Source organism: Lissotriton helveticus, chromosome 1_1 (genome assembly GCF_964261635.1).
Source record: "Lissotriton helveticus chromosome 1_1, aLisHel1.1, whole genome shotgun sequence".
Classification (NCBI taxonomy): Eukaryota; Metazoa; Chordata; class Amphibia; order Caudata; family Salamandridae; genus Lissotriton; species Lissotriton helveticus.
In genome coordinates, this window is record NC_136057.1 from 268,534,833 (window position 1) to 268,554,078 (window position 19,246).

Consider the following 19,246-nt stretch of genomic DNA (forward strand, 5'->3'; position numbering starts at 1 on the left):
GCTTAATTTTTTGGGGCTACATGCAAAAGTGCTATGTTGCACTACATTACACATGGTTAGTACATTACCCGTTGCAATGATACTTATGATGCTTTGCACTGTACACGCCAAGGTACGTCCATTTTGTGTGCATTGTCAGGGATCCTGTAAAGCATATGTATGGGATGGATCATGCACAAAAATGTGACATTCTTATTGGAGACGGTCTTTAGTGACATCAGCTCCTCTTTTAATTTCTCTTAACAATTCTACACACACCATCTCTTTCTTCACCTTCACTCTCTGTCTGTAATAACAAATCTCTGACTGTCTCGCTGTAGTTCAACATTGGGTAGCCCTGTCGATGGTTATTCTCAGTTCTGCCATGATGGAAGCCCTCTACTTTCCCTCGTCCTCTAATCCAATCAAATCTCCAACCTCTATTCACTTTCACCCAGACAGCCTGATGTTTACCTCCTCAGTTAAGAATCTATGGGGAATATTTTCTAAAAAGTCACGCAACGCTGCGGAGTCCACCATGAGGATGCGCTACATTGCGTGACAGAAAGGGAGCAGGAGAGCACCACAACTTCAGGGGCATGGCTCTCTCCTCTCCTTTCCCTTGCACGGGTGCTGATTTTACCTTCCAAGCGGCATGCACACACCTTAGCGCCGTAGCCCTAGGGTGTGTGCATGAGTGCAGCATAGGTTTTGTACAGGAAGGGTAGCCTTCCTGTACAAAATACTATGCTAGGCATGATACAAAGCTTTTCCCTCTTGGCATAAGTGTTGCACAGTGCAGCACGCATGCAAAGTGAGAAAAGCACGAAGAAATTAAATAATTTTTCCTGCTAGCGCCTCATTTGAAGGGGGTTAACTTTTGGCGCAAAACCATGTTTACAAATCTTTATAAATATGATTTTGTGTCAAACGGCATGGATGGTTACTTGGGAACGCCCATGTACCACCCATGTAACGGCCCCTCTGCGCAAAGTAACGCAAAGAGTGCTTTGCGCTACTTAGAGGGTGCTTTCCAGCTCAGACAGGTTTTGCGCTGAAAGGAAAATAGCAAAAAAAAACTATTTGCGCTGTTTAGCGTCACTTTGTGATGCTAAACCAACACAAAAAGGTTGGAAAATCTCCCCATTAGTGTACTGTTCAGTGCTCTAATGCACATGGAAAAATGCACTACCAACACTACCACAGCATCACGTTATTTGATCATGAGCATGGCACAATGCAACCTTGCCTTCAATTCAATTCTCCTCATATCTAGATTGCTGGACTACTGCAACGGTCTTCTAGTGGGTCTCTCTCAGCATTATTTTACCCCACTAACTAGGTGCTAAATTTCACAACCAGGACTTTATTCAAACTTTGCAGAACACACCTACCACTCATGTATGTTATAAAGCTGGGTGGCTCTCTGCTACAGAGAGGACCCGGTAAAAGATGATAACTCGTGTCTTCAAAGTGATTATCATTTTTCCACACTACTTCTTAGACATCATGAACTACTTCACTCCACCAAGAAATTGGCGCTCCTCACAGCAAAACGTACTCGCTATACATAAAATACCAGGTCTGTTTTCTAGACTCTCGTATCTTCTCATGAGAGGTGACAGCCTCTGAAATGTGCCCTGTCTCCAGCACTGCCCAATTTGTTAAAAAAATTAGTTCCACTACAGCTTGAACCATATATTGCCCCAACTATTCTGCCAATGATAGTAATAACACAACTACTAACCAACACACACACACGAGTGACAATTCTGACAATCTGATCCCCCCAACTTTAAAAGAATGGCTTGGACGGCTGGTTATAGTTATTTTTAATGCATATTGAAGTAATAACTGTTGTTTTGCTCATCTCCTAATTAGCCAGACATCACCACCTTGTGGCAGACTGCCACATACTCCGGTCTTGCCAATAAGTGATGGTGCCGAACACCGGAAACCACTGGCTCAAATTAAGCACTGGATGATGTCAGTAGCAGTCATGACAGTAGAAACAGGCTAAAGAGCTATCTCATGAAACTGGAGAGGAAGAACACACAAAGACCCGCATCAGATCCATAACAAGTTCGTTGAAGATTTCTCACAAATCAGAACCTCAGTAGAAAAACTTCAATCGACATCTTTGGTTTATCTTCCCTTGGTTTGCGATGACAAACAGCTCATACCAAGTAAATACAATAAAATAAGCACCAAATAAATAATTTTTGATTTTGATTTTGCTTCACTGCTGAATCACCTGTGAAGTTAACCTTAGCTGTAATGTGACAGACTTATACATTTGTATGTGCAAAATTGGTATTTTATTTAAAAAATCATTTTTCTTCTAGGCAATATTTGTGTTACACCCACGTCAATTATGAGAGTGTTCAGCTCTATTTGGCAGCGTATAAACAGAAACATTCTCCTTCATATGTATGTACCTTTAGATTACGTAATCACCTACATAATGTTGGAAAATTACTTTGCCCATGGACTCTCTCATAAAACTAAGCTGGTGATGGCAAAGCGGTACCCCTTTGATAAAATATACATATTGCCATTTCAATGGGGTTACAGTTCCTTATTCTGTCAATCCTTATTCTGCAAACCAAAGGTGCATTTGGGTGAGCAAAGCCAATTCTGTATCAGACCTTGAGTGTCAGATATTGATTGAGTGTCTTCATCTCAATGAAAAGAGCAAAGAGAGGAAGTTTGAATGAAGTAGAGAGAATGCAAATGAACAAAAGAATGATTTAGCTTGATGGATTATTTTGACGGATACTTGTTGACCCTTTTCACGCAGAATTATTTCTAGGTTCTTTTTTCCACTAAAGAAAGTAATAATATTATTGACATTAAAAACAGAATTGATATTTAGAGGTATAGAATACTCTACTTGGTGTACCAGCATGTACAAATAATGTTAATAATGTTTTATGGTTTCTCTACACCTAAGCAGAAAGTCATCATTTTGTTTGGCATTGTAGATCTCCCAGGAAATTCCAGCAAGGCCTTTTGTGCCATTCCTTTTATATTTGAAGGGAAGAAGTTCTTTTCATGCACCACAGAAGGAAGGAGGGATGGAAGATACTGGTGTTCGACCACTGAAAACTTTGACCAAGAAGGGCAGTGGATTATGTGTTCCGGTTCAGGTGAGTTGGACGCGTGCCACTGTCATTATCATGACAATGAAGGGTTAATAGGAAAAGTCTCAGGGCCTGGTTCATGAAAGTAAACTTATACTTTTGCTATTTTTTGCTATTCACAAACAAATTTTACAAGTAGTATCTTTATTATTGCGGATGCTCGGAACTCCTGGCGGAGACTCCGCACATAAAAACATAGGACAGTGATAAATATACTATTTGTAAATTTGTTCGTGAATAGCACAGAATCGTAAACTTACACAAAAATTACGTTTACCTTTGTCAATCAGGACCTCAATGTTTTCAGTCAACGAAGGTTGTAAAACGTATTCTGTGATCTATGTGGATAAAAAGACAAACATTCCCAAAACAGCTGATAAACAAAAGTCCCATTCACACCTAGAAGGGATTATTCAGATAGAACCAACAGTTTTGTGGTGATGACGTACTTAGGGCCTGAATTACAAAGGTATAGCGTTCAGAAGCTGTACATTTTTCACTGTCCATGAGAAAGCCTTGCTACTTGTTGCCTTTGTGGTACCACAATTGTTTTGAGTGCTTCCCAGTACTCCTCTCATGCTTAATCCTTTCAGAGATCATGGTTTGGCTAGTCACGGAATCGCAATGCTCGTGGTGGGAAAGTGAATTATTATTGGGGGGCGGGGAGGTGGGGTAGTAGTCCATCAGAAGTAATAATATTGCTATTCTTGATAAGCCCAGTAAAGATTTTAGTAATGTAAACCTGAGCTCAGCCACTGGTAGCTATTGCACAGAGCAGACAAGCTTTACTTAGGGAAAAGTATAAAACATTCAAACGTGCTAAAATGTCTTGCCACAATTTAAATCCCACTCAAATTTATAAAAATACAAAATAATGTAATGACCAAAGTTACAAACATCCGATCAGAGAAACCGAAGATCTAATTTTTAATTGTTTTTAATGATAATACCACCAAAAAGCCTTAATCCCTAAACACTGTCATCTGGAGCGGTTGCCGGCTACCTAGGCGCGATTTAAGGCCAAACATGTTGGAGTGTGACCAGCATAAAGAAACCAAGGGGCAGATTTACAAGCCTCTTACACCACTTTTGCGTCACTTTTCCAATGTTAAAAATGACGCAAAAGTGGCACAAGGGGCTTGTAAATAAGCCCCCAAGTATGTCCTAGTCGGAGGTTTTAACTCTGACTTGGACTATAGAAGTCAAACATCCTCAATAGGGCAAGGCAGCAGGCTGTGGCTGAGACGGCTCCACTAGATGAGGTCCCGGTGAATCTTTTGACTTTTGGGTGAAAGCTCCAAATTCTCAACCAAGGACAGTCTCTCGCTAGTCACATACTTTAGGTGACTTCGCTCAGTGAAGATTTCTGGGTTCAGACTTGAGCAGTTTTTTTAGCTCAGATTCTTCCAGTGGTGCAAGTCTGCAAGCTGTAGTTGAAGAAAACAAGACATCCCGCTGAAACAGATTTACTGCTGTGGAAAATCTCCAAGCAAGAGCAACCTGAATCTTTGCCCCAACGACAATGCACCTTCATTGGATAGACTTAGCTTGTTTGTCCCTGTCTTCCACAGGACTGTGCAACCAAAAAGATTCTGAGTTGAAGGTTTTTCGTGGTGTTAGGAGGAGTACAGAGTCACAGGCCACAAAATTAAAAAAAACAGCCGCATGAGCCCCCTAAAAAACAGGTGACTAAGCAAAAAGAGGCATTTTCCTACACTTCCTACACTGCCAAAGACTCTTCGTTCGGAAACCGAGTTCTCAGTATGTTTTGGATATACTGTCCTATAGGCACTCAGACTTTGAATTTGCTGGAGATCATAAAAAGAGGTGTTGTAGACTGCAAATGAAAACCTGCTTGTTCTAAGGGTGGTGAGCTGAGGTCCACCCTCTGCCAATCAGGCCTTAGTAGGTGGCAATGGCCTTCAAGCCTAGCAGGCAAATGCTGGAAAGTTGAATGTGAGGAAAAAGCCACCCAACATATGATCTGCCTCAGAAAAGCAGCTAACTGTGACAAGCTAAGGGGGAAGAGGGCACATGAGGCCCCAGCAGAGAATTGGTGTACAAAGCAAAAAGCCAGGGAACTTAAACACCTTCTGAGACAAAGAGCTCAATGGGCTACCAAAGTAAAGAGGGGATGTGCTGACAGACCAAAGGGGCTGAATGGGACACAGACCATCTCATTAAGATGCATCCTTGGAAGGCACCAGTGCCTCCAGATCTGTGGTCTGGTATGGGACCCAGTCCATCTTCTGTTCTTATTCCCTTGATATGTCCCTTGATATGTCCTCCGACTTGTGTACTATGAATTAAAATGTCCTTTATTTTTCTAAATCTGACTTGGATTTTTCTTGTGTTTTATTTTGACTTTAAGGGAAACCTGCACGATCTGTGGCATAGTTAACAGGTGGCAGAGCAAAGATCAATTAATTGACTTTATTGATTCATCCTCGCAAGGATTGTTACCACACCCCTTAACTAATGCGCCCAATTTCTTACAAGCACCTAAAGAATATCTATCTGCGATTGGCAAGATAGTTGGCATGGCTTCTTCGCAGTAGTAGCTTTACATCAGCTTGTGGCTGAACCGCTATATCATCGAATAGCTGATGGACGGGGTCTTGGTGAAGCCATTGGCTTTTAGTGGGAAAGCTCTGAGTGGGATATATTTGAATTTTGCACTCAGAAAAGGTCTCTTTCCAGCCAGACTCTCCTTGCACCTTCATCCTGTGAAGATTTCTACTTTTTTAGGTAGTCACTTATTTGGAGCTTTGATTCTTCCTGCCGGGCAAGGATGCTGGGAGTAGATGAAAAGGCCCGACACCATCTCCCCAGTCATCCTGGATCAGATTCACTCTTGCAGGAAAAGTACTTAGTGGAAACAACCAGAATCTTTCACTCAGTGCCGATGCACATTTGTCGGATCATCTTGGTAGGTTTGTTACGGTCCCCTGTCGGCTCTTAGAGCAAAAGGTTTGGCAAACGTTCTAAATCACAGGTTTCAGGAAACTTTAGAAGGAGTACACTTTGACAGCAGCCAAGGGTCGAGGACCTTGGGGACAGTCCTTGAGGGTCAAGACTCACTCCGACAGAGGACAGCAGCAGGGTCCATGGCAACTCGAGTTGGAACTGGTCACCTGGGAAGTTTCTGGAAAGGCTTGTGGGAGTAAATCCCTGTAGTTTAACAGGTCCAGAACACTGGCAGAAAGGATATATTCTCTGTACGCAGGACAATGACAACTTTCTGACAGTGTAATTTTAAAAATAGTAATATAAAATTCGACTTTACCATTAAGCTGAATTTACTAATAAAATAACACCTACGCATCATAAGTTGTTATAATATTACAACATTTTCCTATGGAAGAGCTAGCCTTGCTGCAATAAAAAAAGAACTTAGGAGGTTTTTCACTGCCAGGGCATGTACATCCTTAAATATACATGTCCAACTTTTTAAATACCATGCACCCTGCCCAATTGGCATTTAGGGTTGACTTATAAGTATTAAGGTTTAGGACTAGCGAAAAGTATATTTTGCCAGTTCGTTCGAAATGGTAGATTAAAACTTCCCACCCAGGATGCAATGGCAGACCTGTACACATGCTGTACATTACTACATCACTGGGTGGCGCAAAGAGTGCTGCAGCCCCCTAGGAGAATGTAATTTAATTTAAAGGCCCTGGGTACATTGTGTACATTGGTACCATGAACTAAGGATTTACAAGTCAATTTGGTATGTGCCACATTTTATAATGTTTAAAAGAGAGAACACAAACACTTCACCACTGGTTAGCAGGAATGTAGTGAGCAGAGGCCTATGGCCAACAAAAATGGGTTACAGCTACATCAGGCAAAGGTCCGGAAGAATTTCATGCAAAATATGTTAATTTCCAATAATAGCAATGCTTCATAGTTATGTAATCAGGAACTAGGCTGAGGCTTTGAAAGAAGCCTTGCTGCTGCATCCTCTCTCTGGTGAAGGAGAAGATGTAGGGCCTGATCTAAAGAACTTAAATAGAAATACCAAGCTTACTGAAGGCTGCTTGGAGGTCTTCTTTAAAGACCAAGCCACCAAGAAGCTATGAGACTCAACTGAACACAATCAACCTTGGATTCATCTGTGAGTTCAGAGGTTACTACCTGCAAAGTTATCTTCAACGAATTCAAGTGCTGTGAAGCAAAAGACCAGCCCCTCCCAGGTCTCTCTCTCCCTGTTTTCAGTTACAAACTGATGCAGGGGCTTTTTGGCTTCTCCCAGCACTTGGGGTAGTGTCCTTTGTTGATGGCCATTCACCATGATTCATGATTCAATAAAGATTGATCTCACTTATCTTCTGTACTGGATGTATGTGTATTTAAACTCCCAATGCTGTCCAACACCATATATACAAACTAACAATCCTGACCATTATGATCCAGTTCGGAGATATGGATCTCTGAAATGTGGTACTCCCAGGAAAAGTCTTGTGGGCTCTGGCACTATGTCAGCAGCCTGCTCCAATGTATTCACTTAAGACCATGGTCTCCCACTTCGACCTGTACTGGCACCTCTGGGACGATTTGTCTAGTTTCAGTGGTGGTTGTTGGGCTTACTAGTTTTTAGACTCTTTTGTTGGTAACTCAGTCACATATGTTCACCTCTACTGAGTTGTCCAGTCTTTAACCCACAAACGTCAAAAACGAAGGCAGAGCGAAGATGTATTACCGGTGTAAAAAAGTGTATTATTATTTGGGGTGGGCGGTTGCCCTCCTCAAGTCATAATGTCACTAACTTGTCAGGGCCAACTGCAAAAGCACTAAATTAACCTGAGTTCAACCCACGTGTAGCTATGGCATAGAGCAGACAGGTTTAACTTAGCGTGTGTGTTAGATTTCGGGCTCTCTAGCTGGCACAGGTAGGTACTTGTAACAAATAGGGACCCTTGCCTCTAGTCAGGGTAAAGGGGATGCACTCCTTAGATAACCCCTGTTCACCCCCTTGGTAGCTTGGCGTGAGCAGACAGGCTTATCAAAGGCAATGTGTAAAGTATTTGTACCAACACTCACAGTAACACAGTGAAAACACCACAAATGGACTCCACACCAGTTTAGAAAAATAGAAGTATTTAATCTAATCTAAACTAAATGAGATCAAAACGACAAATATCCAACATACACAGTTCAAGAATATGATTTCAAAAGACTTCTAGGGTTTGTTTAAAATAATCCACAGTTGTGTCACGTTTAGCCAAGAGTGCCTTTAGATGCAACAAAAGTTCCAAGTGGAACCTGCAGCGTTAAAAAAAAAAGCGATGTGTCACTCCTGAGACCCTGGGGAGGCGATGTAACAGCCCCCGCTGGACACAGCATGCGTGATGCGACAAACCCAGTCTGTATTGGGAGGGATGCGATACCTTGTGTGGATTCCGGTGCACAGGTTCCATAGGAAGCGTCTCGCAAAGGCACGATGCGACGATCTTCGGTACGGCGACGATCTCAGGTGCAGCGGTGATGCGCAGCGTCGATCTTCTCCTCTCGCGGCCCCTCAATATGATGGCTCTGCGATGATGTTCGCAGCGACGTGATGCGGTCCGGGTGCTATCCCCTCCCACCATTCAACATGCAGATGCAGTCATAAAGCCCTGGGCTGATTCATCCACCCTCCTGGGGGCTCCCCAGCCCCTGTCACTCACAAACCAGACAATCATTTCACAAATAGACCAAGGCACAAAGAAAGGTCAGACAAGAGAACAGCCACTTTCTAAAAGTGCTCAAACAAAGTATTCAAAAACCATCCTTACTAAAGGATGTGTTATTAAATTCTGAGTTCAGGGATACCAGACTTTAATTTTCCATCTTGCTCCTATGGCAAGATATGCAGGTAAACATTATACTCAGCATTCCCCACTATAGCCTATGGGCGGGATAGCCCTCTCAATAGTGAAACACAAAAAGGGCTGTAATTCACTACCAGAGCATGTCACACACACCAGTACATGCTCTACCTTTCATATACACTACACCCTGCCCAGGGGGGTACCTAGGACCTTCAATGTGTACAGAAAAGGAAGGGTTAGGCCTGGCCAGTGTGGACACTGGCCAGGGCAGCATGGCAGTTAGCAATTGCACATAGGCTGTACGGTGGCAGGCCTGAGACACCATTTTAGGGTTACTCGTGTGGGTGGCACAATCAGTGCTGCAGGCCCACTAGTAGCATTTGAATCACCAGCCCTGGCACACTCAGTGCACTTTACTAGGGACTTCTTGGTAATACAAATATGCCAATCATGGATAACCAATCAAAATGACAAATTACTTAGGGAGCACTTGCACTTTGACACTGATCAGCAGTGGCAAAGTGCCCAAAGCATCTAAACCAGCAAAAACTAAATCCAGCACAGCGTCAAAAATACAGGAGGTAGAGGCAAAAAGACAGGGGAAACCATGTCAAAGATGCCTGGTCTAACAGTGTGTGTAAAGTATTTATGCAGTACCAAAATATTAATGAAGTCAAAACACCAAACAACAGGCATTGGATATGCAATCGGTCTCGCATTGTTTGGAGTTGGAGCTATTGGCATTGTAAATGGCAAAGTTTTTTACTTATGTGTTTAGGCATACCGGACGGGTGGAAAAAACAGTAACTGGGTTGAAAAAGGTGGTAATGCACAGGTTAATGTGCGCATTACATGCAAAGAGAAACTATCACAAAGGATGCACTATACACAATTCAAGGGGGTAGTATTCTTTTAGAGAAGCTTTCAAGTTCTGTGGTTGAGTACAGAGAATGCTGAGTCTACAGGAACTAGTAAGAGCAGGACAACAGAATGAACCCGTACATCTGAGAATCATTCATGTCATTGAGATCAGTCAGGAAGAGAAGACCTGATTTGTGCTATAGCATTTATATGCTGCTTGATAATACTATGTGGGGCGATGAAGCACATTTTCGGTTGGGTAGCACACTGGTTAATAGGAGCACCTAAAATGTACACGCTGAGTCACAGGATGTCAGTGATGGGACCTAGGTGGAGAAGAAGTATGGACACATTTCCAGAGTTTACAGGCGAACCTAGCTGGTACGTTTTAACTCTTCTGGAGTTTCCCAACTTTACATCTGGAGAGACCAAAATATCAAGTGGTTGCATAAAAAGTGAAAGGTCCTATTTACAGAAATCATCAGCCCACTAGAAACTTGCTGCTGCCTGGGCCTCCTAAAACATAGTATAAACAAATTAAAAGGATGGGGGAGCAACGGAGACTCAAGGTTATGCAGCTGAGTAATGAGTAGCATGGACAGGTATGAAATTGAGGGAGAAGTTGTAAAAAAAACACAAAGACAAGTGGGGCAGGGCGAAGTAGGGTAAGTAAGACACAAGCTGAGGTGGTTAAGAACAGTGGAAAGGGCAGGGAGAGTTATAAAGAGGAATCAGCATACAAGGAAGAAAGCAAAAAAACACATGCACTCTCAAGGAGTGCTAAAAGTAAAGCAAAACAATTGTGTAAGCAGTGGAAAAATATATGGCAACCAATTATTAATATGGCAAAAAAGCAAAGCTCCGGGGAAGAGAGAAAAACAGGTGGAGGATGGAAAGTCACTGAAAAAGAAGCAAACAGATAAGATCGACAAGAAAGCCAACAAGGATAAGCAGTGGGCTGACCCGAAGTTTACTGCACATAGTAATATTGATTTTCCATAAATTCAGCTAAAGAGTAATGTAGCCAGACCTAAAGATCCATAGCAGACTACATTTATTTCAAACAGAATTTAAACATTCAAAAGAGACCACACAGGAATCCAGGTATCATATTATAGAGCTGCAGAAAGACTCTGGCGAGTCAACCTTTCCTCAACTCACCTCCACCGACACAGAGCAGAACGCAAATCATACAAAAACCACATTATCAAAGAAAAAGCAGCGCCCTAGACAATGCAATAAATCACCCAAAAACCTTATCAACATCATAAAAAAACTGACTTCGAAACCTCCCGCTAAAGTCCCTCAGGGCTCGAAAGAACGCTGCAATATATTTGCCAAATTGTTTGATGAAAAAATCACATTGATCGAGTCCTCCCTTGATATCAACACACAAACGCCTGACTCCGAAGTAGGAATCCCCCTCCCGGAGACAAAGGAGGGGCAACCAAACCCCATGATTTGCATCTACCTTAAATTGCTGGAAAGCATTCAAGCCACTCTCAGAAATGGACATCTCCAAACTAATTGCGAACTAAAAAACTTCCACCCATTTTGCGGACCCACTCACGGCCTCCATGGCAAAAAACCTCAGTCACGTAATATCACCACTCTGGACGATGATAATAAACAGCTCGTTAAACACGGGGGTCTTGCCAGACTGCCTAAAACTTGGCCAAGTCTCTCCACTACTAAAAAAAACAAAAAAAAACAGGCCTACACCTCGAGGACCATAACGACTTCAGGCCAATCTCAAACCTGCCCTTCCTGGCCAAAATTCTCGAGAAATGTGTCCTACTCCAACTCAACCAGCACATTGACACAAACAATCTCTTGGAATCTCACAAATCAGGCTTTAGAAAGGGCTGCAGCACAGAGACAGCCCTACTAAATATAGCAGAAGACATCCACAAATGTATGGATGCTGGTCGCTGCTGCCTGCTCATCCTCCTAGACCTATCCACGGCCTTCGACACGGTGGACCATAAACTTCTTTTCAACACAATAAAACAACAGCTCGGAGCAAAAGGCATGGTACTGAAATCGTTCACCTATGTCTTCCTAAACCATTCTCAACAAATCAAAACAAAATAATACAATCTCCGATACCTCCACTATAACCAGAGGTGTCCCTCAGGGTTCAGTCCTCTCACCCACTCTCTTTAATATCTACATGGAACCCCTCACTGCCATAACCAATCAAGCTAACATCACCTATCACCTATATGCTGACGACATCCAGCTCTACCTGGAAGTCTCCTCCCAAAAAGACATACTTGGTCTCAAAGATACCCTAAAAAAAATGTAAAACTGGCTATCACACAACCAACTAAAACTTAATCAAGATAAGACAGAAATCCTTTTCCTCTCTAACAACAGACAAACCCACCAGGTCCAAGAATGGATTGAGCTCATGGGCTCCCTAAACTTTGACCATTCCCTAACCGGCTCTGCCAAGTCGCTGGGCATCTTACTGGACATTAACCTAAATGTGATCTCACACATAAAGGCTACCGCTAGGAGTGCTCACTACAAACTAAAACTACTCAACAAAATCAAGCCCTTCCTCCTGCCTAATGATCTCAAGACTCCAATGCAAGTCCTGGTTCTATCCAGACTAGACTACGGAAATGCTACCCTAACAGGCACAGCAAAAGCTCACCTAGCCCCCATGAGAACAACTCTAAATGCAGCAGCAAGGATGGTCACTAGAGCAAAAAGGCATGATCATACCCTCTCTGAAAAACCTCAAATGGCTCCCCTTTGAAGCTCACTGCCAGTTCAAAACTGCCTGCCTCACCCACAAAGTCCTTCACACTGGCAAACCAGTCTACCTTGCAGCCAAGCTCACCATGGAAGGCCAGACAAGAAACCTGAGGAGCACCAAAAACCTACTTCTCATTTCCCCAAGGAGACACAAACAAAAAGCTCTGGCTTGCTCCGTTTCAGGAAATGGCCCCACAATCTGGAACTCCCTGCCAGCATGTCTCAGAACTGAACGCCTCCTTCGTGACCTTAAAAAAAAAAACATAAGGACCTCCTCCTCACCCAACACCTTTAACCTTCGGACCATACACCGTAGTACCTTCCCAAAGACTCTCCATTTTTGCTCTGTATGTCTGCTCTCACTTTTTTACCCGTGTACATGTTGTAAAGCGCTCAGATACCCCCGGGTCTTGTCAGCGCTATATAAACTCTAAGAAAGAAAGAAAGAAAGAAAGAAAGAAAGAAAGAAAGGAAGAAAGAAATGACCTCCAAGCCTGCGAACAGTAAGGTACAAAAGAATTATAGAGCTAGTGTACCAGAGGAAGTCTTCAGGGACATGCAGGCAATGCAACAATTAGGGCACGCAACCACAGCATGATTACATTTAGACGACAATGAGCAAGATGGTTGTATAAGTAAAACTTGAGCCAATCAAAACACAATCTTTAAAGACACCTAAAGCTCCATCCCAAAATTGATTGCTATAACAAAAAATAGACCAGGGTAGAATTGTAGAGGGGCTCATCACCTCCTTTTTTGCGTAATGGTGTCAAGGAGGGAGGGTCTGGCTTGGCAAGCACCAGGTGTGTCAGCTGGAATGAATGTTGCTGCCCCGAGACCAGATGAGCTATGTGTTCTAAATAGGATACCAGTTCCTCCTACACGCAATACACATTTGAGTATAGCATAAGAGGCAACCATAAAGTCAACACAAATGACCATTACAAATCAACCAAGAGTTTGAGACATAAAAATGTGAACACCATTCTGTTTAGAGAAGAATAGGTCACTAAAAGACCTCATTACATTCTATAGCACTCAGCTTACAATGAACATGGCCTGGGCTGCACTAGAGGTTTGCACAACAACAGTGCAGTCTCTCTGTTTGGACACAAAAACACCTAAAGTAACGAATAATGAGGTGTCTGAATATGTAGCTGCAGACCACTCAATCATATCACATTATATGGTGCAGATGATTTAGCAGTTTGGATTGAGAGCATCCGACATGTTGAGCAGATATGTGCAAGTTGTAAAGAGCACCATAGAAGACAGAAGCTGCCAGAAACACTGCGTTCCTGACAGTTGTTAATTTGTAAAAAAAATAAGTGCCGGGGCTCTCGTCAGGAGGCAGCTTGAGCCCGCCCATTTCTACTGTTGGCGCCGCCTAAAACAGAACCAGCTACTAACCATGAAAGTGGGGAGAGGATGTGGCGAAATGGTCAGAACTGCAGACTTCAGAGCTGTGGAATGAGGTTTGAGTCTTGGCGTCGCCTCAACATCATGTGATTCTGGGCGAATCACTTAATCTCACCGGGCCAACTATAAATTAATGTGTCCTTAACTGAGGCTCGTGAAAAGTGACAGTGTTGAGAAACAAGTGCCGTGCTCAGCACCTGAGCAGCGGGAGACACTGGCTCAAATTAAGCACTGCACAATGTGCTGAGGCCAAGTAAAACCTAAGAATTACTATTTTGAGAGAAATGGATGGCACCTACAAGTATCACATCTTCCTTCCTGTGGCTGACTGCAGGTGCAGCTCTTTCATTATCCCATATGTTTCCTTGGTTTTAAGTGTAGTTGACATGGACCTTTATTAATTAAATACGGTGTGCATCGGGTGGGGTGGTAAATAGTTTACACGAAAACAAAACATTTTAAGTAAACGTCATAACTCCCAACTCTCCTGGCAAAGCAGTCCATCTGTTGCACAATGTGCTCTGAGGCAATGGCACCTTGCTTCAGTGGCACACAAGCACACTCTAGATTTTCACCATACCACTACAGCAAGATCATGCTGCACTCACAGTGAAAGTGGGAAATGATTTTGGTTTCTCCTTGACAAATAATACAGTGACAGATGTTACAAGGTCCACAGAGTTACTCTCGGTAGTTCTATGTATTGTTCCCTCATTTTCTCATTGTAATAAACGTGTTAGACGTAAGGACTGTGGTGAGCATCCCCATTAGATAACTGTAACAGTCCATAAGACCCGTCAAATGTTAGGAAAAAAGTCAGTTAACTTGTACGTGGTGGTACTGTGTTGGAACATGCAAATACCAATAAAATATTAAATGCTAAAATGATGCCTAGGTCAGTCATTTCTTGCTGTTGAAACATGAAAGCTCAGAAAAACTCTCAAAGTAGGACATGTCAAAATGCCAGAAACAGCTCAATCATCGATGATAGCGCAACTGCAGGCGGGACATGTGACGCAGCGAAAACAGTATTGTGGTGTTCTCCTCCACTTACCATGTTCGTTGGGACTGTTTACACAGCCAAACAGACAGAAGCATTGACAAGGCAAATAAATCTAGCTTTGGTAGCTAACAAATTCGAAGTGCACCTGTGCATGCCTGCATTTCCCTGTATGCATCTCTAAGCCACACCTATTAACTTTACCAGTGCTTGTTTTACTTTAAGCACATGGATAGTGTGCCCTTGTACATGCATGTATGTGTATAAACGCATGTGTGTGAGTAAGAAACTTGCACACATTTCTCAACTGAAACATTTTAAAACAAGCAACGCTATGCAGGCTCGGCCTAATAAAAAGGAACATGTCATCAAATTAAGGGCGTTCATCCAGGTTTCCGTGAGGAAGGCGACGTCTGGTGTTGTTGTGTCGGGGAGGTCCCAGAGTTCGATGGCGTGTTTGTGGACTGAGCGGGTGTTGAGGAGGATGCACTTGAGGTGGCTGTTGTTGGTGTTGGGTCCGGTGGGTGGGGTGCAGGTACGTAGGCAGGTGAATTTGCAGGCTAGGCAGGTGAAGGGTCCGTGGGTGCGCCTAGGGGTGGCTCGGTGAAAGGCGGGTGGTCGTCCGGTGTTGAGTGCGTTGAGGGTGGCGGAGTTGTGGCTCAGTCGTGTTCTCTGGCTCCGGCGAGGGCCAGGGGTACTGGCACTGGGCGAGGTCCAGGCGCGGACGGGCGCAGACGGGCTTGCCTTTGGCACGCCTTTGGCACGCCTTTGGCGCACCATCGGCATGCCCGCTGCGCGCGTCCGCTGCATGGCCTCCATAAGAGGAGCTGTGGGAGGGCTGAGCAGCTAGGAGGCGGGAGCGGGGTGGCGAATGGGACACAGCGGCAGGAAAATGGCACGGAGAGAGAGAGGGGAGAAATGGAACACAGAAGGCAAAACAGGGGAAGGGGGGCGCAGAGAGAAAACGGCGGAAATAATAAGGAATGAAACCAGGCAACAAGTGAGGGGGGCACACTCTAAAAAATGGGGGAAGGGGCACAGAAAGCAAAATGAGGGAGGGGGGCTCAGAAGTTAAAAAGTGCAGCGGAAATACAAAGGGAATGGAGACAGGCAACAAGTGAAGGGGGCACACTCCAAAACGGGGGAGAAGGGACACAGATAGCAAAACGAGGGAAGGGGCACAAGGGCACAAGGTCCAATAGCAGAGAAATGAAGGAAAAGGGACAGCAGACCAGTGAGAGACCAAGGAGGACTCACTCAACACGAGACAGGCAGCGGGAGCAAGGTGACAGCGGGGGCAACGTCACAGTGTCGCAGGAGGACGGTGTTGCGGCTGGAGGGGCGACCTACCTGCGGGCAGTATTACGGACAGCCATGAGACTGCTGCTACAGACAGGGATCCCTGATCCCTGGGCAGTCTTGCAGTGGTGGGTGGTTCTAATATGCTGGCAGTGCCACTGCAGTACCTCAAAGCATATTACGAGTTTCCTTACTGCCACAGTTTTCATAGCAGTGAGCCCACTATGAAAAGTGTGGTGGCACTTTACTCCTGTTTAGCAGAGGTAAAGCACACAGAGTTCAAAAATCAACAAAATAGGGCCTGGAAACAGAAGCAAAAACTGGGGTGACTATGCAGAAAAGGCAAATTTGCCACAATAGGAAACTTAAGACTTCTGCTAGATGGGAAACCTGCCCCTGAAATAAAAACATTACTGTAGTAGTTCTGAAGCTCAAAAAGCCAGCCATGGACACTTAACCATTTTCCATCAGTTAACTCTGCTCATTTGCTGTCTTACAATGCAGCAATATATTTTTGTATGAGTTCCTGTCTTTAAATGCAGCATTACACTGTGTCATGTATCATGTGCCTGTATTAAATTGCAGATATGTACTGTTCTTGTGCTTCTCTACTTATTGGACATCCCGTTCTGTGCTCATTGGTAATGTATCCATTATAAAATGTAGGCTGCACTGTGATCATGTGCCTGTCTTTACATGCAACACTGTGTGATGATCTTGTGTCTGTCTTCAAATATATGATCTACACAGTGTTATGTTATGCTATGTTATGTTAGCCTCCATTTATAGCGTTCACAGCTACTCGGAAGTGTCCCGGTGCGGATGCCAAATGGTAAGGAAGGAGAGGAAGTTTGGACTAACAAATGATTACCTAAATAGCAGAGTTTTTAACTGCTTTTTAAATAGCCTAAGGCTCTCAATATTACGAAGTCCAAAGGGCCATGGCCGCTTTAACCGACAGGGAGCTGCCGCCTAATCTTATTAGGCGGTACCTAGGAACAACAACAAGGCATTGGACTGTAGATCACAACTGTGGAGGTGGTACGTAGAATGAAAAATGTCTCCTAATATAGTGAGGCCATGAACAAGTGTGAGAGCCTTAAACAAAACCCGCTGCTCAACCGGGAGCCAATGTAGATCACAAATGTTCTGACCAGCACTAGATCTGCCAGGCAAACCCAACAAAGCTCTCACCGTCATGTTCTGCAGCTTTTTTAGCTGGTACGCCAGGAGACCAATGTACAAGGCATTGGCGTAATCTAGCCTTGACAAAATAAGAGCACGGATCACCATCTTCTTGTCCTTTTGAGGCAGAAGAGGCAGGAACGTCTTTAAACATTTCAGTGTGCAGGAGCACACACCTACCAACTTATTAATCTGGGGGGAAAATTTCATATCCTCACCAAACCAAACCCCCTGATTTTTCACTGGACACCCCGAGGAGCTGGGCATAGGATAGCCCACAGGCCAGATGTCCTCCCTGAAATGCGGGAGGAAGGAACCATAAATGAGCACCTCCGACTTCTCCTCATTGCATTTCAATTGGGCCTTTGCTAGCCACTTCAGCAAGGCAGTTTTTAGCAATTGAAGGAGAGAAATCAGTTTTGTTCCTTGTGAAGAGGAGCTGGATATTATCAGCATACGCTATGATTTTAGCACCCAGCTCCTCTGCCAGGTAAACTAGGGGTGTCATATAAATGTTAAACAAAAGGGGGCTCAATGTAGAGCCCTGAGGGACTCCCGTATTTAGACTTCTAGGCCTGGAAGAGAAAGGAGGCAGCTATTCTTGCTGAGATCTATTAGCAAAAAAGGATTCAATCCACTTCCATACCTGTCCTGAGATGCTGATATGAGACAGCCGTGCCATAAGTTGTGGATGAGGCACGGTGTCAAATGCGGCAGAGAGATCTAAAAGCACTGGCACTGCTCTGCCGCTGGCATCGAGACACTCTCTAATAGCCTCCGCCATCTCAACCAATGCCGTCGGTGCTGTGGGAGGAACTATAGCCCAACTGGGCGGGGTGGAGGGCACCAGATGTCTCAACAAACTCCGAGAGCTGCTTAAAGGCAACCTTCTCACACACCTTCACCACAGTCGGGAGGAGTGAGATTGGGCGGTAGCCAGTCGTGGTGGTAGGCTTTTTTAACAGGGGAAGGAGTTTAGCCTGTTTCAAATCCAGTTGTATCGAAGCAATCAAGAGGGACATATTAATAATTTTATTAACTTCCAAGTTGACTACATCTGCAACTGCCGCCAGTAGCCTTGCGCGGCAGGGGTCTGTAGGAGAGCCTGATTTTAACGATTTAAGAATAGTCAGGGTATCAGGCAGTGGGGCGGAGAGGAATGTCACCAAAATGGGGTGCACTAAATCCGGTGCACGGGCTGTATGATGGAAATAGTCTCCTGTGGCTGATCGATAGACCCAAAACTATTCAGAATGTCTTTGATTTTATCAATAAAAAAATCCGAAAGCTGTTTGCACCACACCTTAGAGCCAGGCAGAGTCCTCTGTTCAGCAGGGGATCCAAGAAACTTTGGACAATGGAAAATATTTATTTTGAATTATTTCTCGATAGGGCAAGACGCTCTGCGAAAAAGTAGCCCTTGGCCACCTTCACCATGGAATAATAGATATTCTGAGCTTTCCTAAGAGCTATTTTGGCAAGAGGACAATAGTCTTGTCTCCATTGCTGCTCAAGCTCCTTACATGATGATTTTTGTTCCTTCAGCTCTTTAGAGAACCATGGATGGGACTGGGATATTCGTGCTCTCCACTGCGTGGGCCAACCAATTCGTGAAACTACCCACTGCTTCCAGTAAATATCCTGCAATATCAGGACATGTATCAGCCAAGACCTTACTAAATGCTAACAGCTCAATGCGGGGGCAGGGCCTGGCCTCCGTCTTATGCATAGAAGAGGCAGAAGGTTTAATGGACCAAGAAAATTGGATTAAAGAGTGGTCC

At 44.0% G+C, this 19,246-nt stretch overlaps 1 protein-coding gene across 1 annotated transcript in view; it reads left to right on the top strand.

The window, feature by feature from the left end:
- Positions 1-19,246, top strand: part of LOC144791724 (CD5 antigen-like) — a 95,529-nt gene that overhangs the window by 20,436 nt on the left and 55,847 nt on the right. Inside the window, exon 3 of the mRNA XM_078666526.1 lies at positions 2,964-3,128. Coding sequence (XP_078522652.1) covers positions 2,964-3,128 — 165 coding nt within the window. The remainder of the gene's footprint in view (positions 1-2,963; positions 3,129-19,246) is intronic.